General features: G+C 51.1%; 2 protein-coding genes across 6 annotated transcripts in view; one reads left to right on the top strand and one right to left on the bottom strand.

The window, feature by feature from the left end:
• Positions 1–16,512, top strand: part of GOLGA1 (golgin A1) — a 70,902-nt gene extending 54,390 nt beyond the window's left edge. For 4 of the 5 annotated variants that reach the window (XM_003940631.3, XM_074395331.1, XM_010351370.3 and 1 more), the window contains 8 exons: positions 4,844–4,933; positions 6,103–6,205; positions 6,336–6,496; positions 6,921–7,064; positions 12,458–12,517; positions 12,881–13,051; positions 13,556–13,642; positions 14,207–16,512. In XM_003940631.3, the coding sequence (XP_003940680.1) occupies positions 4,844–4,933; positions 6,103–6,205; positions 6,336–6,496; positions 6,921–7,064; positions 12,458–12,517; positions 12,881–13,051; positions 13,556–13,642; positions 14,207–14,287 (897 nt within the window). In that variant the 3' untranslated portion in view covers positions 14,288–16,512. The remainder of the gene's footprint in view (positions 1–4,843; positions 4,934–6,102; positions 6,206–6,335; positions 6,497–6,920; positions 7,065–12,457; positions 12,518–12,880; positions 13,052–13,555; positions 13,643–14,206) is intronic. The other variant, XM_074395330.1, reaches the window with a different exon arrangement.
• Positions 16,513–17,119: 607 nt separating this feature from the next.
• ARPC5L (actin related protein 2/3 complex subunit 5 like) lies at positions 17,120–25,354 on the bottom strand. The gene is made up of 4 exons (XM_010351373.3): positions 25,047–25,354; positions 21,073–21,145; positions 19,667–19,843; positions 17,120–17,946 (listed from the first exon to the last, which is right to left on the bottom strand). The coding sequence occupies exons 1-4, from the start codon at positions 25,193–25,195 to the stop codon at positions 17,884–17,886; spliced, it is 462 nt and encodes a 153-aa protein (XP_010349675.2). The 5' UTR covers positions 25,196–25,354; the 3' UTR covers positions 17,120–17,883.
• Between the last annotated feature and the right edge of the window lie 699 nt (positions 25,355–26,053).

The following is a 26,053-nucleotide window of genomic DNA, read 5'->3' as shown; positions in this document are numbered from 1 at the left end:
AAAGCAGGAGCATGGGGGGCTCTAGAAGTTCAGGGCAGAAAGGGTTACAAGGAGGACTGAGAGTGAACTCTGTCATATGCTACCAGCTGGTCAAGAAAGAAGACAAAGAGCTGACCATTCTATTTGGCAAGACTGAGTTTGTCAGCAGCGCTGGGAAGAATCGTCACTGTAGGGTCGTGGGGGGACATGGTTGACAAGAGCAGGTTAAGATGAGACTGGAGAGATGCTTCCACTTGCAGTAAAGGCAGACTGGGTAATTCAGACCAGCTCACCTGCTGAGGATTGCCAGAAAAACTAGCCAAAATGAGAGAACATCTGCTTGGAGGAGCCTACGAGACAGTGAGGTAAATGGCCTACCCTGCTCAGGGATGGAAGTTCAGCATACAAAGCAGCTTTTGCCCTGGTCATATCTGCTGATCGTGAAGAGGCTGGAAGTTTATCTAAATTTTTCATTGTTTCTCAGAGTTAGGGGAATAAAAATTGGACTTAGTTTTAATTAAACCTTGGATCTAGCCTGGGAGATCCTGAAAGCTTTGGTTAGGCACAACACAGGACTGCACGCTAGAAGTAAGGTTGACCAGGAAGTAACCAGCACCCCATCCACACCCTGCCCCCAGCTTTGATTGCACTAACTGAAGGGCAGGGTGGCCCAGAAAAAGCCCATTAGCTAATTTTGGATTAAAGTGATCCCAGGTTATTAGTGCTCTAGGGTGACTAGTAAAAGCAAACAAAATCAAAGATAGGTAAACAAAAATACAAAACAACACGAACAAAAGAAACACACGAGCTCAGGTATCATATGCTTGCTATGTTTAAGGAGATAAAAGACAAAATTAGGCCAGGCACGGTGGCTCAAGCCTGTAATCCCAGCACTTTGGGAGGCCAAGGCGGGTGGATCACAAGGTCAAGAGATCAAGACCATCCTGGTCAACATGGTGAAACCCCGTCTCTACTAAAAATACAAAAAGTTAGCTGGGCATGGTGGCACGTGCCTGTAATCCCAGCTACTCAGGAGGCTGAGGCAGGAGAATTGCCTGAACCCAGGAGGTGGAGGTTGCGGTGAGCCGAGATTGCACCATTGCACTCCAGCCTGGGTAACAAGAGCGAAACTCCGTCTCAAAAAAAAAAAAAAAAATTAAAAATTTCAGCAAGATGTGAAATAGTTTTATTTCATTATAGTTACAATAAAAGTTAGCAGTTTTAAAAAAGGAATTAAATAGAATTTTAGACCTGAAAAATAGAATAACTGAAATTAGTACAATAAATTACAAAAGGACATGAGGAAGCTTTCTAGGGGATTGGTATTTTTACTATTTTTATTACGGTGATGGTTTCATCACAGTTCATCAAGGCGTACACCTGTAGTCCCAGCTACTCAGGAGACTGAGGCAGGAGGATCTCCTGAGCCCAGAAGGTCAAGGCTGCAGTGAGCTATCCTCACAGCATTGGACTCCATCCTGGGTGACAGAGCAAGAAGCCATCTCGAAAAACATAAAAATTTCTATGTAAAAACATAGAAAACTCCTATATGTTTACAATTAAGAAATACAATTTCAAATAACCAATAGGTCAAATTTAAAAATCACAATGGAAATTTTAAAATTTTTTTTTTTTTTTTTTTTTTTTGAGACGGAGTTTCGCTCTTGTTACCCAGGCTGGAGTGCAATGGCGCGATCTCGGCTCACCGCAACCTCCGCCTCCTGGGTTCAAGCAATTCTCCTGCCTCAGCCTCCTGAGTAGCTGGGACTACAGGCACGCGCCACCATGCCCAGCTAATTTTTTGTATGTTTAGTAGAGACGGGGTTTCACCACGTTGACCAGGATGGTTTCGATCTCTCGACCTCGTGATCCACCCACCTTGGCCTCCCAAAGTGCTGGGATTACAGGCTTGAGCCACCACGCCCGGCAAAATATTTTTAAATAGGCTGGGCGAGATGGCTTACACCTGTAATCCCAGCACGGTGGAGGCCGAGACGGGTGGATTACTTGAGGTCAGGAGTTTGAAACCAGCCTGACCAACGTGGAGAAACCCCATCTCTACTAAAAACACAAAATTAGCTGGGCATGGTGGTGCATGCCTATAATCCCAGCTACTCGGGAGGCTGAGGCAGGAGAGTCACTTGATCCCGGGTGAGCTGATATCATGCCATTGCACTCCAGCCTGGGCAACAAGAGCAAAACTCTGTCTCAAAAATAAAATAAGGCCGGGTGTGGTGGCTCACGCCTGTAATCCCAGCACTTTGGGAGGCTGAGGTGGGCGGATCACGAGGTCAAGAGATCCAAGACCATCCTGAGCAACATGGTGAAACCCCGTCTCTACTAAAAAAATTTTTTTGATTAGCTGGACGTGGTGGTGTGTGCTTGTAGTCCCAGCTGCTTGGGAGGCTGAAGCAAAGAATCACTTGAGCCTGAAGGTGGAGGTTGCAGTGAGCTGAGATTGTGTCACTGCACTCCAGCCTGGTGTCAGAGTGAGACTCCGTCTCCAAAAATAAATAAATTAATTAAAATAAAATATTTTGAAATAATGCTGGGCATGGTGGCTCACCCCTGTAATCTCAGCACTTTGGGAGGCTGAGGCAGGTAGATCACCTGAGGTCAGGAGTTCGAGACCAGCCTGGCCAACATAGTGAAACCCATCTCTACCAAAAATATAAAATTAGCTAGGTATGGTGGCAGGCAAGTGTAATCCCAGCTATTTGGGAGGCTGAGGCAGGAGAATTGCTTAAATCCGACAGCCAGAGGTTGCAGTGAGCCAAGATTGTGCTGTGGCACTCCAACCTGGGTGACAAGAGAAAAACTCTGTCTCAAAAAACATATATATATTTTGAAATAAATGATTTCATAAGTACTATTGATCAGAATTGGTTGAGTATTACTAAAGCAGTGCATAGAAGGAAATTTCAGCCTCAGTGGCATCTCTTAAGAAGAAAGCCTGAAAATTCAGCCACGTATGCACCTCAAAAAGTCAGAAAAACGCACATATCAAACTCAAGGAAGAAATTATAAATATAAGCATACAAATTAACGAAATAGAAAATAAAATGGGAGCCAGACGCAATGGCTCATGCCTGTAATCCCAGCACTTTGGGAGGCCAAAGTGGGTGGATCAGAAGGTCAAGGAGTTTGAGACCATCCTGGCCAATATGGTAAAACCCAATCTCTACTAAAAATACAAAAAATTAGCTGAGTGTAATGGCAGACACCTGTAATCCCAGCTACTGGGGAGGCTGAGGGAGGAGAAGTGCTTGAACCTGGGAGGTGGAGGTTGCAGTGAGCCAAGATCACGCCACTGCACTTCAGTCTGGGTGACCGAGCGAGACTCCTTCTAGGGGAAAAAAAAGAAAATGGGCCAGGCGCAGTGACTCACCTCTGTAATCCCAGCACTTTGGGAGGCCAAGGCAGGTGAACCACCTGAGGTCAGGAGTTCGGGACCTGCCTCACCAACATGGTGAAACCCTGTCTCTACTAAAAACATAAAAATTAGCCAGGCATAGTGGCACATGCCTGTAATCCCAGCTAGTTCAGAGGCTGAGGCAGGCAAATGACTTGAAATCAGGAGTCAGAGGTTACATTGAGCCAAGATCGCGCCGTTGCACTCCAGCCTGGGCAACAAAAGTGAAACTGTCTCAAAAAGAAAGAGAGAGAGAAAGAAAGAGGGAGAGGGAAAAAGAAAATGAATGGGACCCTCTCATAATAGCAAGGACTGCTGATGCCTGAGGTGGTTAATTTGAAGGTAAATAAAATTGCTAAACTCTAGGTGAGATGGATCAAGGCCATATTTAGTTTACTTTAACAGTCTACCTGTTCCTTCAGTTACTGAGAAGGGTGTGGTCAGTCTTGCACTAGGATGGTGGATTTGTCTCTCTTCCTTTAGTTCTATTTGTCTTTGTTTCATGTATTTTGATGTGCTGCTATTAGGTGGACATATATTTAGAATTGTTTTTATCCATGTTCTTCACAGCAGCCGTTCCTAAGCCTATCCTGGAGAAGCATTCTCAGGGGCAGAGGCAGCCGTGCATGGGTGGCCTGGGGTTCCTGCGAGCTGCAGGCCCTGCTTTGTGCCACAGTGAACCTGAACAGGCACTGTCAAGCCTGCCTCCCACAGTGCTGGATCTTATGTGGCTCTGAGGCACTAGCACAGGCTTTGGGGCCACACAGACTCAGTTCTGTCTGCCAGCCTAGCCCCTCACTAGCTGACGTTTGAAGGAATCCATTTTCCTGCAGCCTTGACCTCCCGGAATCAAGCAATCCTGTCACCTCAGTTTCCTGAGTAGCTGGACTACAGGCATGTGCCACCAGGCTCGACCAATTTTTCTTATTATTTATAGAGACAGGTCCTCACTTTGTTGCCCAGGATGGTCTCAAACTCCTGGGTTCAAGCGATCCTCCCACCTGAGTCTCCTGAAGTGCTGGGACTATTGGTGGGAGCCACTGTGCCCAGTCGTTGCTGCTTATTCTTTCCGTAACCAATTGTTCCAGTCCCCTACTCTACTCATGTGGCCTGTGAGTCTGACTTCTTGTTCTTGGCTAATGGCCTTAGACCAGCTCTTCAAGGATGGGCCCCTAGCCTCGGTGTGGGTCCTGGCAGGGGTGCTTGTGGGACAGTTGATGCTCAGTGGTCTTCCATTTCCAGAGAAGTCGGTGGGTTGCCTGCCTGTCAGGACAGCTCTGAAAGGGACACTGAAGGCATGGCAGGGAGCGGCCAAGCTGGGAGCCTGGGGAAGTGGGAAGAACGTTGGTCTGGCTCTGCAATGCTGTGCCCTGTCTGCTGGGCTTCTTGCATGGTGTACAGCTAAAAAACAGTGAACTAAGTTTTGGGGCTCAGCGGTTTTCTGCATTGTAGGAAGAATGGAGCCAAAGAGAAATTGTGAGTGTGGCGATGGCTCAAGCCCTGGAGGAGGTGCGGAAGCAAAGGGAAGAGCTCCAACAGCAGGTGCGCCCTGTTTAATGCTGAGGAGGATGTCCCCCTGCCGTCCCACAAGCAGCAGGCCCCGTCCTGCTGTGGGACTGTCGGAGAGGCCCTGTCTCTCCAGGGTAGCGGTTGTAGACACAGGGCTCAGGGAAAGCAGTCAGCCACGTGGGCCCCTGTGCTCTCTTGGAAGCTGCAAGACAAATGTTATAAAGAAACCCTTACCGGGCGCGGTGGCTCAAGCCTGTAATCCCAGCACTTTGGGAGGCTGAGGCGGGTGGATCACGAGGTCAAGAGATCGAGACCATCCTGGTCAACATGGTGAAACCCCGTCTCTACTAAAAATACAAAAAAGTAGCTGGGCATGGTGGCACGTGCCTGTAATCCCAGCTACTCAGGAGGCTGAGGCAGGAGAGTTGCCTGAACCCAGGAGGTGGAGGTTGCGGTGAGCTGAGATCGTGCCATTGCACTCCAGCCTGGGTAACAAGAGCGAAACTCCGTCTCAAAAAAAAAGAAACCCTCACCCCGTAGGATGCCCTTTTCGATGTTTCATGGTGAGTTTTTAGTTAGAAACGTTAACTGGAAATTGGTCCATGCCCAGTGATCTGCTGGGCTCTAATTCTGTGAGGTGGCCCATCACTACCCACCTGCCCCAGAGGCTACATAGGTTGGGTTGAGTTTTTGCAGGAAGTATGGGAAAGCCCCCCTTGAAGGTAGACTTTGAGTCTGACCCCAGAGCTTCCAGTTAAGTGGCTCGAGGCCTTTGGTAGGTCCTCAACAAAGCTGAGCCTCCTCTGATGAGGATTCTAGTCCTTCTGCTTACACCTCTGGGAAACTATCATATAATGAGGTAACATACATCTGATGTGGCCTAGTGCTGGGCATGCTGCAGGTGCTGAGGAAGCGGAAGTTATGCCAGTTTGTTGGGCTGGGCAGAACGGCCATGTCTCTGGTTGATCCACTGTTGGCTAGGGGGGCAGTGGGAGGTGACTATCCCTGTGCAGGGCCCCTGCCAGGGAGAATGGATTTGTGCACATACATAGGAACAGAGCTTAGCTGCGGGTTTGCTCTGGGTTGTGGACTTCAGGGAGGGATTCATGGTGGAGCCCGAATAGCAGGAAAGCAGAGATTTCTGTCTGTGAGGAGATAGGGTCACTGCTGGCAACCTTCTCTCGTTGATTTTTGTCTCCAAGGCAGCTAACCTGACAGCCATACTGGAGGAGAAGGAACAGAATCTGAAGGAAAAAACGGAAGCACTTCTCCAGAAAGAGCAGGAGATTCTGCAGCTGGAACGAGGTGAGGAGTCTGTCCCTGGCCGAGCCTATTCTCCTTTTCAGGCCGGGCATCCTGCCCCGTGAGGACCTTGCCACCAAGCAGCATGGAGTCACTGGGCTCACATGCGCCCCCCACCTCCTCTCCGACCTAGGTCACAACTCTGCCCTGCTGCAGATGCACCAGCTGCAGGCCGAGCTGGAGGCTCTGAGGACCCTGAGGGCGGAGGAGGCTGCAGCCACCACGGAGCCAGAGGACCTGCGGAGGCTGCCGGGCCCATTGCCGGCAGAAGTGCTCTCAGTCAGCGAGCCGCAGGTAAGTGCCAGCTGCACCTGCATGGGTGCCACAGCAGATGCAGGGCAGGTGCTGAGAGCGTCCCCTGAGGAGGCAGCAGTGGGAGACACGGTGGACAGGACGCTGTCCTGCATGTAGGGGCCTTTCTTTGAGGGAGGCACTCATATGGCTAGGAGGCTGTGGGGCCTGAAGAGGCCATCACAGATGGCCCCCTTGTCAGTAGGCAGGTGGAGAGCAAGCCCCTTCATCCCAGCAAAGACTAGTTGTGTGATAGTTGTGGGCACTGGGCATTGGATCTTCTCCAGGAATTTGCTTCGTGGCCAGTTGCCTATTGGAGCACACCAGGCCACACCTGAGGGATAGTCTGGCTCCCCTTCCCTGTACACCTGTGGCTCAGCTTGACCTTACCTGTCCTGGCTCTCAACTGGCTGCCACTACCTTGTAGGTCACCTCGAGGGCCATGCAGGACACTGTGTTCCAGCTTCCTGCTGCAGGAAGAACACCAAATGGTGAGGTTGGGGCCATGGATCTTGCGCAGCTACAGAAGGAAAAGCAGGACTTGGAGCAGCAACTTCTGGAGAAAAATAAGGTGAGGATGCCCTTTGCACGTCTGTTTCTGTCTCCACCAGGTCCCTGCCCTCATGCCTAAAATGACCCAGGCCATCCTCGGAGGGTTTTGTGGTGCCCCCTGAACCTCCTGAGAGCCATGAACCCCTGCCCTTCCATCCGTCATGCACTGTCCTCTTCTCCCCACCCCCTGCAGAACTGGCCGAGTGTCTGGCTTGGGCAGCTGCAAGCCTGTGTGTTCCCTGCCAGCTCTGCTGTCCCAGCCAGGCCATAGTGACAGTCCCCTTTCCTCTGTACTTTCTTTCTACATCTGTGGCAGGACAGCACTGATATCTGCCTTTAAGGGTTTGTTTGGGTGGGAAGAGGGGGGTATAAAATGAGGGTATTTGCTAACTGTCCTGTAAACTGTATAAACTTTCTGGTATTTGGTAGAGGCTTAATAAATGTCATGGTCCCCACCCCTCACCCTCCAGCCTTCCCACCTATAAATTCAGGCTCTCCTTTAATCCTGGTTCTTCAAGTGTCCTGTGAAGCTTCATATGGCCTGAAATTCTGCCCCTAAATGTGTGTGTGTGTGTGTGTGTGTGTGTGTGTGTGTGTGTGTGTGTGTGTTTCTCCTTTTACAAAGGGGAAAAGTGTTTATTATCTCTCTTTCCTCTCTCTCTTTCATTTAATCTTTTCCTGTGAAATACACATAGAAAAGTATACAAAACAAATGTGGGCCTAAATGAATTAACAGAAAGCAAACCCATGTAACCACCCCAGGTGGTTATGCAAATCAGGACATTGCCAGCATCCCAGAAACCCAGCCCCCTGGGCCCCTCACAACCCTGTCAGTCACTTCAATCCCAGCCCTTCTGGCAATGACTGCCTTGCTTTTTTCCCTAGTGTCACCACCTTAGCTCACATTGCTCAACCCCACAGTTTCACTTTGCCTGTTTGTGAATTTCCCATGTGCCCCTAGGACCTCCCTCCCTTGAGCCTCTGGGCTTACCAGCCGTGCTGCCTTCCTGCCTCTTTGCTCAGCTTTGACACCGTATCTGTCATGGGACCACTGCCTTCCCGACACCTGCGGTCCTCTGGCCTCTCTCCCTTTCCTCAGACTGTCCTAGCCAAGCTCTGGTTAAACTCGGGCTAAACCCAACTCTTCCCTGCAGCCACAGAGCCAGACCTCGCTAGAGAGTGGCAACACCTGGGCACTCAGGCCCCCTTGAAGCTCAGGACCATGGTCCTTCAGGCAGGCCAGTGTTCCCCACCACCCCGCCTCATCCCAGGGGCCTTCACACCCTTCTGCCCCTCACCCCAGTTTCATGTCTACCTTCTCTCCTCTCTTCACCTCAACCCTGCCTCGCCTGCCCTGGCACTCCCACCTCCTGCTTCTCTGAGAAGGGACACGCCACAGCCTCTCCTCATATTCCGTTCCCTCACCTCCCCATGTGCTATGCCAGTCACTTCCTGTTTCTTGCCTAGGTCATCATCATTTTTTCCTGGAGTCGTCCCATCCACTGAGAAGTGCGCCATTGTACAGGCGCCTGATGAAAGTCCTCGGCTCACACCCCTTTGCCCTGCCACTGTGGCTCTGCTCTCCTCCCGATCTGACTTGTTGAAAGTTTCACATCTGCCATCTCCATTCCGACTCCTCACCTCTCTCAGCTTTTCCCCCACCACTCCACAGAAAAACCCTCTTGTCAAGTTCATCAGTGACATCCTCATTGCTAAATCCAGGAGGCAGTTCCTAATTTTCCCTCTGCTTGGCCTGTCTGCAGCTTTGGACAGGTGTCTCTTCCTCCTCCTGAAGCTCCCATTCATGGCCTCCTCCTCCTCCGCCACCTCTGACAGGCTAGTCTCCCTCCCACTGCTACCCACCATGTGCAAGGGCAGCCCTTGTGCCTCTTCTCTGCACTGCTTGCCCTACTCTGCCATCTCACCTGTGTTCTGTGCAGCTAGCTTCCCCGTGCCTGCCTCCAGCCCGGACGGCTCCTTGGACGATAGCCTCATGAACCCGTCTCCATGTGAGCTCTAAGGTGTCTGCAACTCAAAACATCCGAAAACACACTTAGGCTTCACTGCGCTCCCTGGCTGCCACGGCCACCTTTCCCATCTCAAGAGGTGGCAAAAGCCTTGGAGTTGTCCTCTCTACCTTGGTTCTTTCTCTGCTGGTATCCAGGCCATTAGCAGGTTCCTTCAGCACCCCCTTCACACATTTCCCAGAATCCACCACTTCACATTGCTGCCACCTGCTTCAGGTTACCATTGTCTCTTCTCTGGAAGATGTATCAGACTTCCAGCTGGTTTCCCTGTCACTCCTGTCTTAGACTTCTCATGACTTCTGTATCTCTTGATGAAAGCCAGAGTCCTTGCAGAGCCCTGCCGAGCCCTGTGTGGTATGGCCCTGATCACCCCTGCCAGCTGAGCCCTCCTGTCCTCACCATTCCCCTCAGCCCCAGGGTCCTCGCCTCCCATCAAGCATCCGCCCAGCTCAGGGCTGTGGCACTTGCTGAGCCTTCCATCTGAAAGTGCCTTCCCCTGGTTCCCCTCACTTCCTTTATGCCACCCTGACCAGCCTTACCACCAGCACCCCACCCCTCACTGTGCTGCCTTTTCTCTGTGCCTCTTAGTACCCTCTGATACACTGCAGATTTGATTTGTTTATTTATTTATTTTTTGAGATGGAGTCCTGCTCTGTTGCCCAGATTAGAGTGCAATCCCAAGTAGCTGGGATTACGGGTGTCCGCCACCACACCCGGCTAATTTTTTTGTATTTGTAGTAAAGACGGGGTTTTGCCATGTTAGCCAGGCTGGTCTCAAACTCCCGACCTCATGATCTGCCCACCTTGGCTCCCAAAGTGCTGGGATTACAGGCATGAGCCACTGCACCCGGCCTGTTTATTAATCTTTTCCCTCCTGAGTGTGAACTTTTGTCTTTTTTTATTGCTGTTTTCCAGCGCCTAGAACAGTGTAGAGACTCACTAATTATTAGATGAATTACTGAATGAAAAAAAAAAAAACCAGGAAGCCAATAACATAAAGTAGCAAATGTACTTTTGGGGCAGTGTCCAGCCTCATGGTCAGTCAAGAGAATAGAAATTGAAGCCACAAGGTGCCATTTCACAACATTGGGTGTGTGGGAGGTCACTTAAAATGCCTCACAGGAGAGAAGTTAGAGCACTTTGGTGCTCCTCTGAGTCAGTCATTTCATCCCTAAGAGCAACAGTGGGGATTCCTTGCTTGGGGAAACAAATCTTATTCCACTTTGTTTTAAAGTGGAAGCCACACAGATAGACAGGGGCATCCCTGGGAGTTCCTGTCACATTAGATGTTACAATTAGGAAAGCTGGAGGAGGCAGTGATGACTCTGATACGTGAAAAATGTATTTACAATTCCAGCCATGCAGCACAAGAATGGTGATACGGACTGGAGGTACATGGAAGAATGCATTTTGATATATTACCATTGTGAGACTTTGAATACATTTTTATTTAAAACCAGTCGCAGTGGCTCACGCCTATAATCTCACCACTTTGGGAGGCCAAGGTGGGTGGATCACCTAAGGACAGGAGTTCTAGACCAGCCTGGCCAACATGGTAAAATCCCATCTCTACTAAAAAAATGCCAAACGTTAGCTGGGTGTGGTGGCACACACCTGTAATCCCAGCTACTCAGGAGGCTGAGGAACGAGAATCACTTGAACCTGGGAGGCAGAGGTTGCAGAGAGCTGAGATTGTACCACTGCACTCCAGCCTGGGCTACGAAGTGAGACTCCATCTCAAAAAAAGTTTTTTCCCTATATTATAAAGTTTTTAGTTGGGAAAATAGCATGTCTAGTGAATAATGGAATGTATGGAATGTGCAATAAATTAAATGTAAGGCTCATAATGCTAATTAAATATAAAAGAATTAGCCAGGTGTGGTGGTGCACAGCTGTAGTCCAAGCTCCTTGGGAGGTTGCAGTGGGAGAATTGCTTGAGCCCAGGAGTTCAAAGATTGAATCCAGCCTGGGCAACATAGTGAGATGCTGTCTCTTAAAGGGGGGGAAAAAAGGGCCAGGCACGGTGGCTCACGCCTATAATCTCAGCAATTTGGGAGGCTGAGGCAGGTGGATCACCTGAGGTCAAGAGTTCAAGACCAGCCTGACCAACAAGGTGAAACCCCGTCTCTACAGAGCGAGACTCTGTCTCAAAAAAAAAGAAAAAAAAAAGTGGCTCACACCTGTAATCCCAGCACCGTGGGAGGCTGAAGCAGGTAGATCACTGAGGTCAGGAGTTTGAGACCAGCCTGCCAACATGGTGAAACCCCCTCTCTACTAAAAATACAAAAAATTAGCCAGGCATGGTGGTACACGCCTGTAATCTCAGCTACTCGGGAGGCTGAGGCAGGAGAATCACTTTAACCTGGGAGGTGGAGGTTACAGTGAGCCAAGATTGTATCACTGTACTCCAGCCTGGGCAAGAGCAAGATTCTGTCTCAAAAAAAAAAAAAAAGAAAATAAATTATTTTCTGTATTATTTATCTAAAAATGAATTGTGCAGAAAAACTATGATCTATTTAGGCTATTCAAAATAAGCATTGCAGATTATTAATGTATTTCAGGAGAGCAGTGGTGATGAGAATTGTAAGTCCTCGCCTAAGTATCCTACTTGGGGTTCACAGCATAAAAATCGAATTCTGGGCCCGGCTCAGTGGCTCACACCTGTAATCCCAGCACTCTGGGAGGCCGACGTGGGTAGATCACAAGGGCAGGAATTTGAGACCAGCCTGGCCAACATGGTGAAACCCTGTCTCTACTAAAAACACAAAAATCAGCCAGGCTTGGTGGTACATACCTGTAATCCCAGCTACACAGGAGGCTGAGGCAGGAGAATCGCTTGAACCTGGGAGATAGAGGTTGCAGTGGGCCGAGATCGTGCCACTGCACTCCATCCTGGATGACAGAGAGAGACTCTGTCTCAAAAAAAAAAAAAGAAAGAAAGAAAGAAAAGAAAATTGAATTCGGAGGGCAAAATCTATAGTCAGAGCCATTTCCTGTTCTGGCCACAGTCCTGGCCACAGTCCCTCTTTGCAGACATGAGTACCCCAGTGCTGGCCACCCCTTCCCAGGGACTGTGTGTGGAGGACCAAGCCCCTGGGAAGGGGTAGCCAGCAGTGGGGTACTCATGTCCGCACAGAGGCTCTGTGGCCACTCGGTGGCCCCCGTGGGACCTGGAGACTCAAGTGTGTGAACGAAGTGGCCCAGGAGGGATGACAGCCCACAGTCATACGCACCTGTGTGCAACAGCTGATCATCCTCAGGAGGACTTATTAGGGCAGAGGCTCCTCACAGGTGTACAGGGGATCCTGCTGGATGTTTGGGTCTGTTTCCTTTGGTGAAACATGCATCTAATGATTGGCTTTCTGTGGGGTGGGGCTTGTCGCAGACCATAAAGCAGATGCAGCAGCGGATGCTGGAGCTCCGGAAGACTCTACAGAAGGAGCTGGTGAGTGCCTGCACGGGAGCTGGCCCTGCTTCCCAGCCTCCTCCCGCTGCTGCTTGTGCCCAGCCAGGGGTCCCTCGATGCCTGCCGATGCTTTCTCCACCCAACTGATTGATTGATTGCAAGGCGTCGCTGGGCAGTCCAATGTTAGCTGGTGGGACGGCCTGCCAGTGTGTGTGTGTGTGTGTGTGTGTGTGTGTACGTACATGCGTTCTTGCCATGGATAAGGGAATGTCTTGAATTCCTCAAATGATGGCCCTTTTTGCCCTGTGATGGTGATCATAGCCCAGACAAGGTCAATCTCCTGTGGGATTTTTCCACCTGCCTCAGAGGGTTCAGTCTAGCATCTTCTCATTGGTTTTTCAGAAAATCAGACCCGATAATGAGCTCTTTGAAGTCCGGGAGAAACCTGGACCTGAGATGGCAAACATGGCACCTTCTGTCACGAATAACGCTGACCTGACGGATGCCCGCGAGATCAACTTTGAGTACCTTAAGCATGTGGTTTTAAAATTCATGTCCTGTCGAGAATCTGAGGTAAAGGGCTTTCCAGGTTTCTTTTGGGTATTGAGGCCTCACCCTACAGTCTATTCGGCAGCCCATTTCCCCCATTCCCTCATACATCCTGACTTGACTCCACGTGGGCGCTCAGTCATTTCTCCCACTGGCGTTGGCCTGCAGAGTGAGCAGCGGGCGGGAGAGGCCGTGCAGGAGTCGGCTCCTGGTGGGAGATGCAGGCTCCACTTCTAAATCCTGGCCTGGGTGCCGAGGCCAGAGGCCCGGAACGGAATCTGTCCATTGCTCCTGGGTCCCGCCAAAGAGTGGGCGTAGCTGCTGGGGAAGTTCCCTTAAGCCTGCTAGGCCCGAGGATGCAGGGAGAGGAAGAACCTATCACTGCTGCCAAACCTCAGAGTGCCAGAACATTACCACCACCTGGTCCTGCTAACCAAAGAAAGCAGGAAGTGCTGCCATTTAGCCCCCCCACCCCCACCCCACCCCCACCTCCAGCAAGGCCTATGGCAGCAAAACTTACTGTTTCAGGCTTTTCATCTCATAAAAGCTGTGTCAGTGTTGCTGAACTTTTCCCAAGAGGAAGAGAACATGCTCAAAGAAACCCTGGAATATAAGGTAGGATTCTCTGGTCTACTGTTCCAGCTTCCAAAATATATTGTCAGTCATCCCAGCAGTAACAGCTGAAGACCCCCTTAGCCCTACCCCCAAATGTAGGTAACGAGCACAGCTGCATGGTCAGCTTGGCTGCTTTTGGATGAACTTGATCCAGGCACTTTTTAGTGATGACACCCTTTGTGCCCAAATGTTTGTGCCGTACTTGACCAACAGGCCACATATTTTTCAAAGCATTTTCATTGATAGCACTTTATCGAGAGCTCCAGGTCTTGCTGAGCACTCAAAAAAATTCCAAAAGTGTCTGCATAAATGCGCTAAAGGAAAAATTACCTACAATTCCACTACTTTGCCCTGTCAACTCAGTGTTTTCCTCTCATTTCCCTCCCGTACTGAGCATGGGCCTGCCGGCTGGTTACTGACACCATCTTCTTGCTCTGCTCCAAGCCAGAGGCAGGATGCCTGGGGGGGCAGGAGTAACAGGCTCAGGGGAGGGGAGGGGTTCTTCAGTTTCCCTGGCACCAAGTCCAGATTTGCATCTCAGAAGCCTTTTCTGTTCAAATGCAGATGTCATGGTTTGGGTCCAAACCAGCTCCCAAGGGCAGCATCCGGCCATCTATCTCAAATCCTCGGATACCATGGTCCTAGGAGGGACTACCCAAGGATGGAGCTCCGGGAGTTGACACTTTTTCTATGAAAAGAACACTGACACACCAGTCTGGGTGGGTTTTTAATCACTGTAACTGCAGTATTTTGTACAAGCGTCTAAACATTGTTTACAAGACTAAGGCCCACTTCCCTGCAGGCTGACATGAACCTCAGGGGGTAGCTGATCCTGTCATTCTGGTCACCAAACAGGAGGGTTCTGGCACTACCCAGATTTCCACAGTGCTGCTAATATCCCAGCTCCAGCCAGCACCCCGTCTGCACCTGAATCCTCTAACTTCACGTTAGCACTTACAGCTGAAGCCATCAGCATCTGGCAGGCACACCTGAGTCGTCATGTAGCAATGCGGGAGGTAGAGACGGCCCTTTGAGATGCTGCCTGGCAGGCCAGACCCACCTGCTTCTCCAGTAACAGCCAACTCCGTGAGTGGTCTTTAAAAATTCAGATGAGTTAGAAACTTTTTATCCCTTCCTCTCAAGAACACATTCTTTCACCTTGTCTCTCAAACCACCTGTAACTTTAGAGGACCCATCTTTAAGGGCCGGTGTGGATGAATGGGGGATATGCACCTTTTTGACGGTATCTCCACTTTAAGAAAACTAGCAAATACATGAAAAGACCCTAAGTATAGTACCAAATACACTCAATTGCCTTTTTAATGAATGTACTTGTTTTGGATAGGTTGCTGGTAAACCATTTTAAACTATTTTTTATAGCTAAAGTTCTTCATTATTATAAACATGTCTTCTGTATTATAAAATCCATTTAACTGATGTTCTTAAAATCAGAGCGTCCAGAGGAAATTCTTCCTAAAACTAGGATTCCCGTTCCTTTGTCATCTCACTTGCACTCTGGCGCCGCTCCCTCTGAAGCACCAGGGGGTCTCATGTGCTTTGTCTTGATTCTGCGCTGTGCTGCCGCTGGGCAATGCAGATGACCCATCTTTCACTGAAGACGTGCTCTGCCGTATCCAGTGAAGCAGCAGCTGTGCCCTAGCCTTGGTCGAGACATTGGGGCAGTCTGCCTTGCATGTGGAGCCACTCTTTCTCCCTCATCCCACCCAAAATATTTAAAATGGCACTACACCCATGTCTGGCACCCAGACAGCCCCCAGCTGGCTGCAGCACTTGTAGCATGCACATGACTCTGGTAGTAACCAAGAAAAACTTGTTTTATGGATTCCTCCTTACTGAGGAAAGGGAACATATTGGTTCTGGAAAAGCCACAATATTGACTCTTAAAAGGAAACCATTTATTGTTTCATGAAAGTTACACTGGCTAAATAAACTGAATTAATAACGGGAGCTCCTAAATTTATTATCCCCGCTCCAGTGATGGAAAGTTGTATTTCTCATTCATTCTTAGGGCCAAAATAGGTATATACAACGTATAATGGAAAGTTGTATTTCTCATTCATTCTTAGGGCCAAAATAGTTATGTAAAATGTATATTACAGAAAAACACAAATCTGCAACGTTAACCTAATGAAATTTCCATGAAGAACCAAGCCAGGGCAGCATCTCCTTAGTCCCAGCTCAGGCTCTGCCCACCAAAGGCCCCCTTCTCCAGTGACTGCCTGCCTCATCTGGCTTCTCCTTGCAGACACAGTTGTCCCTTGTTTAGAATGCGGATTTCCATTTACCTGGTGGGAACACAAAACAGAATCTCTTCTGTTCTGCAATTTTGATGGGTAAGAGGTAACTTTTGTTCAGAGTAGGATTTCCTTTTTCAACCGTTTCAGGAAATAATCTCCAAGACTGGGTAGCTCACAGCCTGCCAAAGGCAGCTACACTTCCACGGAAGCCGTCCGCTGCCTCCGTGGCTTCTCCGGCCCTTTAACGCCCCTACACATCCCAGGCCCCACTCCTTGGCAGTTTTAGGTGTAGCTGTGGGGCCTGTTCCTGTCTGTACTCACTGTAGGGAGGATTCACTGAGTAGGCTTTCCTCCTGCATGTTGAATTTCCTTCAGCTTTAAGAGGAAGAGTGGAGTAAATACGCTAAGTGATCTAATGCACTTTGACCTGTATAAAACGTTCTGTGATAGATGGGATACATAGCCCTTTATATGAGCGTTGGATCTTGAGCTCTCCTTCAATGTTGTAAATAGGAATTGTATTCTTGAAAACTGCTGTAGAAAATTCATCTGTGGTGCAATACACTTTTTGATTAAAGCTCTTCAATCCAGATGCAACTACGATGGATTTTACTTGCTGTAATTTGGTATTTCTTTGACTCGTTAAATGTGGTATTTTGTGTCTCATATTTAACACTACAAGGCCAACTTCAAGGGCTAGAGAATGTTTGCCTTTCAGAAAGAACCTCCCCAGACTGGATTTGGGTGAATAAATATAGGTGATTTAATGAAGCCAACATCCTCGTCCTACTCCCTACAAATTGCAGTGATTCTGCAGAGGGGCTGAGGAGGGCAGGATGTGCCACTTTGGTCAAAGTCTATATCCAAAGGCTGTATGACCCAGAGGAGCCTCAGGAGTGTGAATGGGGCCCTGACCTTTAACAGAATGCAAGCTGCAGTTGCATGTGCTAAAAAGGAGAGAAACACATTTTTGTCCTTCAGAGAGGCTCTGTTAGTGGTGATTGCGAACAAAAGTATGCTTTCTATCTACCTACTGGCTGATTGCTCTCCATTTCTGACGTTTAGTTGTTTAAAGAAAACGTGTCCATGCGGCAGTAAGAGTTCTGCGGCACAGCCCACCCAGCATCAGGAGACGTGACCAGGCACATCTGAGGCCCGCCCTCAAACGATTCCAAGTACAGTCCCACAAACCGAAGACTTTTAAAGCCTAGAGCAATCATTAAATGTTTGGCACTTTTTATTAAATTAAATAAGCTCCAAAATTACATACAAATCAAAGGAGTAAGAAACAATAAATAGTTACTCAGCAAACACCTCGCCGCCGCAGCTGGCAGCTCCGAGGCCAGGGCTGGCGTCCTGCTATGGCGGAGGGCCTGTGGATTGCCATACTCGCTCTCAGGGGCGTGCGGCTCAACGGACACAGGTCTACTCCTCCCACATCAAGTTTCTGGAACAACTGAACTCTCATTCATTACCCTCCCTGTCATTACCATTTGTTTGCATACATGAAAACACACCGCAATGTATATACTAATAAGCCAAGAGCTTTATTGATGCAGCAGGCACTTTACAATGAGCCCAAGAGCGTCCTCCTCTGGAAGACAGGATGTCTGTACAAACTCTTGGTTTTTCCCACTTCAAAAACACGAGCTCTCCCATTTACCACAGCCCTTGGATCTGCACCTGCCCAAACCATCCCTCCCCCAGTGCACACAGGTGTGCCTGACCAATGCCAGCCACCACTCATAGACAAAATGTCAGTTCTGCAGTACTCGGAGACAAAGGCATAGACTCAGATCCTGCACAGGATTTAGGAAACAGACGATCTTCCCCTCCACCTTGAAAATAAAATACATTTCAGCAGATACATGTCCTGAAATAGTTTAGTTGGGAGTTCCTAGGAACATGGTCCATTGTCAATCCCTTCTTCACCAGCCTGGGCATCCAGAATTCTTCTCAAGGTAACGTGAGTCTTTTAATTTTTTAAACAGTCTTTCTTGCTGTAAGAACTCTTATAATGGAGCCTAGTCCTCCTACTGCTAAGGCCTGTGGGGGCAGGAAAAGAACATGTATCAGATGAGACCTGGCTGGCCAAAGGGGAGCCTGGCTTGCTGGGGAGGCGGGGCATCCTCTGACCTAAATCCTGACAGACCCTTGAACCAGGATTCCTGAGACACAGCACATTCTAGGGAATCTTCCCTGTGCTGGAGCCACAGCTCCTGAGAGCTACCAGCTCTCGGGGAGAACTGGCTTGAGAACACTGTCACCAAGCACACAATGCAGAACCCCTCGAGTTTCCCTTTTGAGACAGGGTCTCGCTCTGCTGCCCAGATCGCAGCTCATTGCACAGGCTTGACCTCCTGAGCGCAAGCATCCTCCTGAGTAGCTGGGACCACAGGTGTGCAGCACCGTGCCCTGCTAATGTATTTTATTATTTTTGAGACAGTTTCACTTGTCACCCAGGCTGGAGTGCAATGGCACCATCTCGGTTCACTGCAACCTTCATCTCTCCAGTTCAAGCAATTATCCTGCCTCAGCCTCCCAAGTAGCTGGGATTACAGGAGCCCACCACCATGCCCAGCTAATTTTCGTATTTTTAGTTAAGACAGCGTTTCACCATATTGGCCAGGCTGGTCTTGAACTCCTTGACCTCAGGTCATCCACCTGCCTCTGCCTTCCAAAGTGCTGGGATTACAGGCATAAGCCACTGTGCCTGGCCTAATTTAATATTTTTTGTAGAGATGGAGTCTCACTACATTGCCTGGGCTGGTCCCCAACTCCTGGGCTCCAGCGATCCTCCTGTGTCAGCCTCCCCAAGAGCTGACATTACAGATGCACACAAGCTCACTGAGTGCCGCCTGTTAAGGTGGCTGGCAGGCACCAAGCTGCCTTAAAGGGACGAAAGGTCCTGGCCTCCCCATCAGACAGGGGACTTGTTCACTTCCTTCTCACCCAGGAGAGGGGAGGCCAAGAAGGCACAGCACACCCACTGGCAGACCTAAGGCCACAGCCACAACCCAGCACCCACACCACCTTAAGGAATGGCCCGCAGTAAAACCCCTATCTTCCCACTCAGCACTGAGCCTCTCAGGAAGGCTGGTGTGTTAGTAACTGCCTGGTCTGCTTTAATGGTGGGCGTGCTTACTGTGGCACTAGGGGTGTGCTGGGGAGGGTGTGGGAGGCAGCTGCAATGGTACAGGCAGGACACAGACTTGCCAAAGGCCTTGCTCTCACATGGACCCACGAGAAAGGCAGACAGCTCTTTCTGCTTCACCTGGACGAAGGCCATATTAAGTGAGGTTGAGGTTTCTGCCCACTGTGTGCTCTGGCCTGGTAAGACTGAGGCCAGGGCAGGAAGCCCTTAGAGCTGTCCAGAGGACCCTTAAGAACTCCCGACGATTGCCTCCACCACTGCAAATATCATGAAGCCCCAACCAACCAGCAAGCCCCCTTCCTACCTAGACTCCCCAGCCACCATACCATGCCAGGCTATCTGCCCCCATGTCCTCTACCAAAAGCACCCTGTCTCACCTGGCATAATCAGCAGCTAAAAAGGAAAAAAGTAACTGCAATGACCAGAGACAGCAGGTCCCTACCAGGAGCTTCCTTGAGAGAGGGAAGTGACCAGATGTCCCAGGTTAGGGCTCACCCTCTGACCCCACATGCCTATCAGACCATCCGACGTTTATTCTGGAAAATCTGGCCTGCTGATTGAAGCCCGGGGCAAGCCCGGTGGCTCACCTGGCGTGTGGCAGCATTCACGTACCTTTTCATGCCACTGGAGCAGCACTGCGCTGCTATTTTCTGTGGGCTTCTCAAAGCCTTTATAAATGTACTTCATTAACAAGTCAATGCCGTTTCTGTCCAGTGACTGCACAGCCTGCTCAATCTCGCTGCTCTTGAAGTTTGTGAGCACTTTGAGCACCACACCCTGGGCTCTTTCCTGCAGACGAAAAAGAGCAAGTAAGACCCAGAGCTGTGCTGGCACTGCTGTGCCCCACACCAAAGCAAGGACACTGATCACCAGAAACACTACCCAGTTTCGAAATAGTCCAGGATGGTTAAAATAAGCAGGCTAGAAGGTCTTCTGTGGATTTAAATTTCAAAGTATCCTTTGTTTATGCCAACAAGTTATTCTACGTACTTTGGGGGGAATAAGTTGTTTACTAGGACAATTATTGTGTGAGAGAGAAAAGAAAAAAGAGGGAGAAAGAGAGGGAGAGACGGAGAGAGGGAGGGAGGGGCAGGGTCTCGCTCTGCTGCCTAGGCTGGAGTGCAGTGGTGCAATCTTGGCTCACTGCAGCCTGTTCCAGGCTCAAGCCATCCTCCCACCTCAGTTATGGCTACAGGCACACGCCACAACATCTTTTTTTTTTTTTTTAAATTTTTAGTACAGACAAGGTCTCACTATGTTGCCCAGGCTGGTCTCAAACTCCCGAGCTCAGGCGATCCTCCCACCTCCCAAAGTGCTGGGATTACAGGCATTAGCCACGGCACCCAGCCTATCACTGTTTTAGATGACACCAATAAGGCCTTATTATACTCCACAATGGTGAAGATCTATTAAAAAATAAAAGTAAAACCAGGCTGACTTGGCTGCAGCGTCCCTCATGTTCACACCCAGGAAGGGTGGGGCCAGTCCCCGGAACTCTGCAGGTGCAGCCATGGGTGACATCAAGATGCTGTCACAGCTGCCAGAATCCCAGCTGCAGGGAGACCCTTTCCCTGAACCAAATTTTAGCCTTCGTGATGCAGAAGCACAATTTAGAAGGTGGGAAGTTTTTAGAAGGTAGGAAATCATACAGGTACTTAAAATCCTTGGGTGAAGCCTATTCAACAGCGTGTAAGAGCACAGGCACCACAGGCTACAGAAGTCATCAGTGTTCTGCATCAGCCGGGGCCAGGCTGACTTCTCAGCCTACGAGGCCCTGAGCGGGAGTGAAGGCTTCTGTGGGGAGTTTCTCTTATAAACACTGACAGCTTTGATGTTGGAGGAGCCTCGCCATCTAGGGAGTGCCAGGAGGCTTCCGTGGAGGCACTGCCCAGTGCCAACTCACTCCCCTGGTGCGAATGAAACAGATGCCGGCCAGAGCCCCCAGGAGCTCACACTGGGCAGACACCCACAGCTCTGGTCCCAACAGCACCCAGCAGAGCCGCATGCCACCCCTTTACCTTCACAGCTTGATTCTTGGTGTTGACAGGAGAGTTCCGCAAGGCTGCGTGGAATGCCCGAAGCATGTCCCCTGTGATCGCCACCAGTTAAGGATGGCTAGGCTCAAGCACATCCACACTCTCATTAACAAGCTCACTTCAGAAACAGCTCAGGGAACAGAGTCAGACAGGATCTCATCCATACCACCCACCTTCCACGGCTTCCAGGAGGGCAGGTGTTTACAGCCCGCAGAGGGTGCAGGGCACCTCTGCCAACCGTGCAAACCCTCCTTCTTCCTCCCTCTACCTTCCCCCTCAAAGCAACTGCCCTGGAAGGGGAGCTTGCTGTAAAACCATTGTGTGCTCACTTGCACCTGCCTGGATCCTCACAGAAACAGTACATGTGAACCGGGGATTGTTCCCATTCTAAAAAAGGGAAAAGGAGACTTCCTAACTTTTCATCAATGCTCTTTATCAATTAAACTATAAAGGAAATTAAGATGTACTAAAACTTCTAAGAGCCATCGATATCAGTGAGGTCCCAACTGTTTCCAGGAAAGAGTTTATCATCTAAAAGAAGCTTCTGCCAACAATGAGCCAATCTCCACCCCTCCCCACGACCTCAGCTGCAGTCCTGACAATATATTCTTTGCTGAGTTCTGAATACCCAGCATGCAAAAGAAAATTACAATCTGGGTTAGGTCCCCAAAGGTGACACCTATTTTAAACTAAATTACATCAGCCAACTTTCCTCATGTGAAACACTGGCTTCAGCCAAAAAGCTTCAAAAATAGAACAAGGAATGGCTTCTGCCCAATCGGGTCTCTACTCCTCTTCATGCAGTGATACCCACGTGCAGACAGGAAGGGCCTTCGGAGCAGAGCTGAATCTCCTGGCTTCCCCAGTGTGAGCTCCATCTTGAGTGAGCTGGGTCGGCGCCACCAGGCAAGCCACTCCCAGCCCTGGTTCCCCAGCTCCCTGCTTGGCTCTGATCCACCTTCCACACTGGAGAGGCAGCCCAGCCCCTCTGTCTTTCAGCTTTGGAGTTCCTTTTCCCCATCCAAACAAGGCCAGTCTGCTATCAGCCACAGATAACCTCCACCTTGCAACTCTTTTCTAATGTGGTGTCCCTAAAGCAAGAAGCAGGATCCCAGAGGCTGAACAGGAAACATAGGCTCACTTGCTCTTCATGTAAACCTGGCACAACAGACAAAGAAAATCATTCCGATGATGGATGGGGAAGGGCAGGGATAAAACTAGTCCACGGGGGCAGAAAGCCCCTGCTGTGGAATTAACGCTCAGCACCGTGTGTCCAGCAATCACTCGGCCCATTGATGGGTGAGGACCTTCAGCAGCTGGGAGATCTGGGGTGCAGGGAGGGCCTCCCTGAAATCACCTATCATTCCTGAGGCCAGTGCTCATACTTGGCTGGCTTTAGGCCCTTTCAGAGAACAGGCTGTGGTGCTGGCAGAACCCTGCCCAGCCCTTGGTCTCCTCTAGATCTTCCTCAATCACAGCACAACTGGCACTGTGGACTCAGGATTCTCTGATGCGGGATCTTTGCTGTGTGTCGTAGGCCTCTGCCTACTGGATTCCAGTGGCAACCCCAAGCTGAAACCATCAAAATGTCTCCAATTTCCTGGGGGTGGAGGCGAAGGGTACAAAATCGCTCAAAACCACTGCTCTAGACAGATCCCTGATCCAGACGTCCAGAAGCGGCTTCACTGAGAAGGAGAGGAACGAATACTTTTAAATCGCCACAATGTCTCGGATCCTGTGCCAGGTGCTTTCACAAGCCATCTCATTCCAAAACCCCCTGTGACAATAATCGTTACCTCGTTTTAAAGGCAATGGAACTGAGGCTCAGAAAACGGAAACTGCCTGCCCAAGGTCACAAAACTAAGCTATTTACATGGCCCTCACACCCAAGCTCTTCCCACAGTCCCGTGCCGCCACTCTATCTGCAGACCTGAGCATGTCTGGGACACTTGCTGTGTGCCCAGTGATGCTGATGTTAGCCCACGAGGCTCCTACGGAACCTAGGAAGCCAGCATGGCTGTCTGCCACATAACAGAGGAGGATGCTGAGTTGTGAGAGGGCATGTGACCTATCCGAGGTCACACAGCCAGAGCATGATAGTGCGCGGTGTGTGCCCATGCATAGCAGGGTTCCTTCTACTCCATCTTCGTGGTCTCCTGCCACGCACACTTCCTTTTACAGCCCCAGGACAGGGCCCTTCTCTGCCCTTTCCCACCCCAATCCACCCACCCGTCTCTCTGCTCCCCTGTCCTCAAACATTCAGAAGTTCCTACTTTAAATTCAGTGGTCTAATGTAAGCCCAATCCTTGGCACATGATAGAGACTCAAATATGAGTTCCATTCTCCTCCCTACCTGGGCCCCGTATTTGCCAGGGTTTCAGTTCTCTTCATCAGCTAACCTCCCTTTCCTCAGCCCCAAGTGGAACACTCTCCTTGGTAACAAGGTTTCTGAGGCTGCTATGAATGGAGAAACGACCATCTCGGGATGTGCCGCGCCCAGGCCTCTACGCAGCCTCAAGGAACCTGTCACCAGGCAGGGGAGTTCCAAGACACGACCTTCAACAAGCCTCTGCACCCAGAGCAAAGCCGCAGCTGACAGGCGTGGTCTCCTCATCTGTTCAGTCAGGGTCCTGGGCCAAAGGCCTGACCTTGGAGCCCTTGAAGCACTGACTGTCCATGAACCAGGACCTGCACCAGACTACAACCAACCTTCCCTTCCACGGACCCTTCCCTTGACCCCATTTTATAAGTAGGATAGACTGGAAGATCCTGATGAGGCAGGAATTACAAGCTGGAATCTCCACTTCTGAAAACACATTCCGGTTCAAACCAAGTCTGAAGGTTTTCGTTTTAAAGGCACACTGAGGAACACTGCTGGGCTCCCCCAAAGCAGCAGGCCCCAATTTCCAAGCTGAGTCAACTGGCTCAACACCGAGAACCTGATTTATGTACAGCAGGGGCCTCCAACCCTGCCCCGGCCAGTGCAGGGGGAGGGGACACGCTTCCTGGAACAGCGTTTGAATAAAGCAAAATCCTTCCGGTGAGAATAAGTCAGTTTCCTGCGCTCATGCGGCTAAGGGACCAAGCAAGGCTGTGACAATCACCTCTATTTTTAATCTTTTCTAAATGCTGTTTTCTGTGGCCACAATAACAGTCATTTCCAGGCGTGGGGCTCCACTCTCACACTTCACTTTAAGGTGTCTGGTTTTCTTAGCTCTGAACTACTAGTTTTTTCTACTGCTTCCTGCACCAGAAGGGTACCGAGGGGAGCTAAGACTCACTTGTTGAGCGTGGCCGAGACCACCAAGGTGTCCAGAGGAACCACAGGGTCCCTCTTTCTCAGCATTAAGAGGGAGGGTCAGACTGACTTGGGGGAAGAGAGGCACAACCTCAGACCCCAGGGCTGAGCTACGGCGGCCGCCTCCACTTCCTCCCGGGTCGTCTTCCCCACCGCCGTCCACCCACCTATCTTCAGGCCGTGCGGCAATCCCGTCACGGAAAGCCCCGGAGGACCGCGCCCCAGCCTCCCTGACCACTCGGTTACTCAGATGCGGCTCACCTCCGCCCTGCTGCGGACCCAGCCCCGCCACAGGCCCGATTTCCTGCAAGGGAGGGACGGAGTGCTGGGGCTCCCAGGAAGGGACAGCAGGAGGGGAAGAGGAGGCAAGCGGGAAAGAGGGCGCGGGGCAGCGAGGGAGCCCGTCCACCGGGTCCAGGGACCTGCGGGGCTGCGCTGCCGAGGAAGGCGCCAGGGCCGGGGATGAGGGACCCAGGGAGACCGGACTCGGGGAAGCACGGCCTAGGGGAGCCGGGTTGGCAGGGACGAGGAGGCTGACCTGAGGGGACCGGGGGTAGGGGATAGGGGAGGCCCGTCCGGAAGGGCCCGAGAGGGATCAGGAAGGTGGGCAGGGAGAAAGGCCGCGGGCAGGCCCGGCCGCCGCGCCAGGGAAGGATATTGCCGAAGAAGCCCGTCCACCTCGCTCGGGTCCGGGCCTGGCTCTGCCGCCGCCGCCGCCGCCTCCTCCTGCTCGTCCACAAATTTGTTCTCGTCAAATTCGTCGATGTCCACCCGGCGGAAGCGCGAGGACAGCGTGTTCCGGGCCATGGCGGGAGCTCGGCGCCCGCTCAGCCGGCTCCCCTCGCGGCCCGATCTCGGCTCCGCTCCGCTCGCGCCGGCTCCGGCTCGGGGGCGGGAAGTGGCCGCCCGGCTCCTCCAGCACCTCCTCCACCGCCTCCGCGCGCAGCCGCCGCCGCCCGCCCACTTCCGGCCCACGCCGGATCCGGAAGCGCTGTCGGGGGCGGGGCGGAGCCCGGCGACTGTCTCCGCGGCCGCCCCAACCGCAGTGCGCCTTCTGCCTTGCCTCAGTTTTCCCGCTGGGGAGCAGGCGCCCGGTGTCTTTGCAGGCCCCGCATCGTGTGCGCCGTAACTGCGCCCGTTCTCCGGGTTTCCCGCGCCTCCGAGGAGCCCCTGCCTCAACAAGGCCCGGCGCTGGCTGCTGGGCTGATTCCCTGCCCCAATGGGGGAACGCCGGGCTCCTGGGAGAAGGCTCGCGGCTCTACTTCTCGAGTCCTGGACAAACTTCTTGGAGAAGAAACCTTCGAGCTGATGTCTGAGGGATGAGTAGGAGTTCCTGGGCCCGGGGAGTGACCGGGAGGGGTCTGTGTCTCGGAGCCTTGAACGCCACCACGCTTAGCCCGAGGAGGCCGCCTGTACACAGAAGTGACCCTATTAAAGGAGTGGGAGACTTTAAAGACGTTTAGGGCCGGGCGCGGTAGCTCACGCTTGTAATCCCAACACTTTGGGAGGACGAGGCGGGTGGATCACCTGAGGTCGGGAATTCGAGACCAGCCTGACTAACGTGGAGAAACCCCACTTCTACTAAAAATAAAAAAATTAGTCGGGCGTGGTAGCACATGCCTGTAATCCCAGCTACTCGGGAGTCGGAGGCAGGAGAATCGCTTG

Source organism: Saimiri boliviensis, chromosome 2 (assembly GCF_048565385.1).
Source record: "Saimiri boliviensis isolate mSaiBol1 chromosome 2, mSaiBol1.pri, whole genome shotgun sequence".
NCBI classification, from domain to species: domain Eukaryota; kingdom Metazoa; phylum Chordata; class Mammalia; order Primates; family Cebidae; genus Saimiri; species Saimiri boliviensis.
The sequence above is the reverse complement of the archived record's forward strand: the minus strand, read 5'-3'. Positions and strand labels throughout refer to the sequence as shown.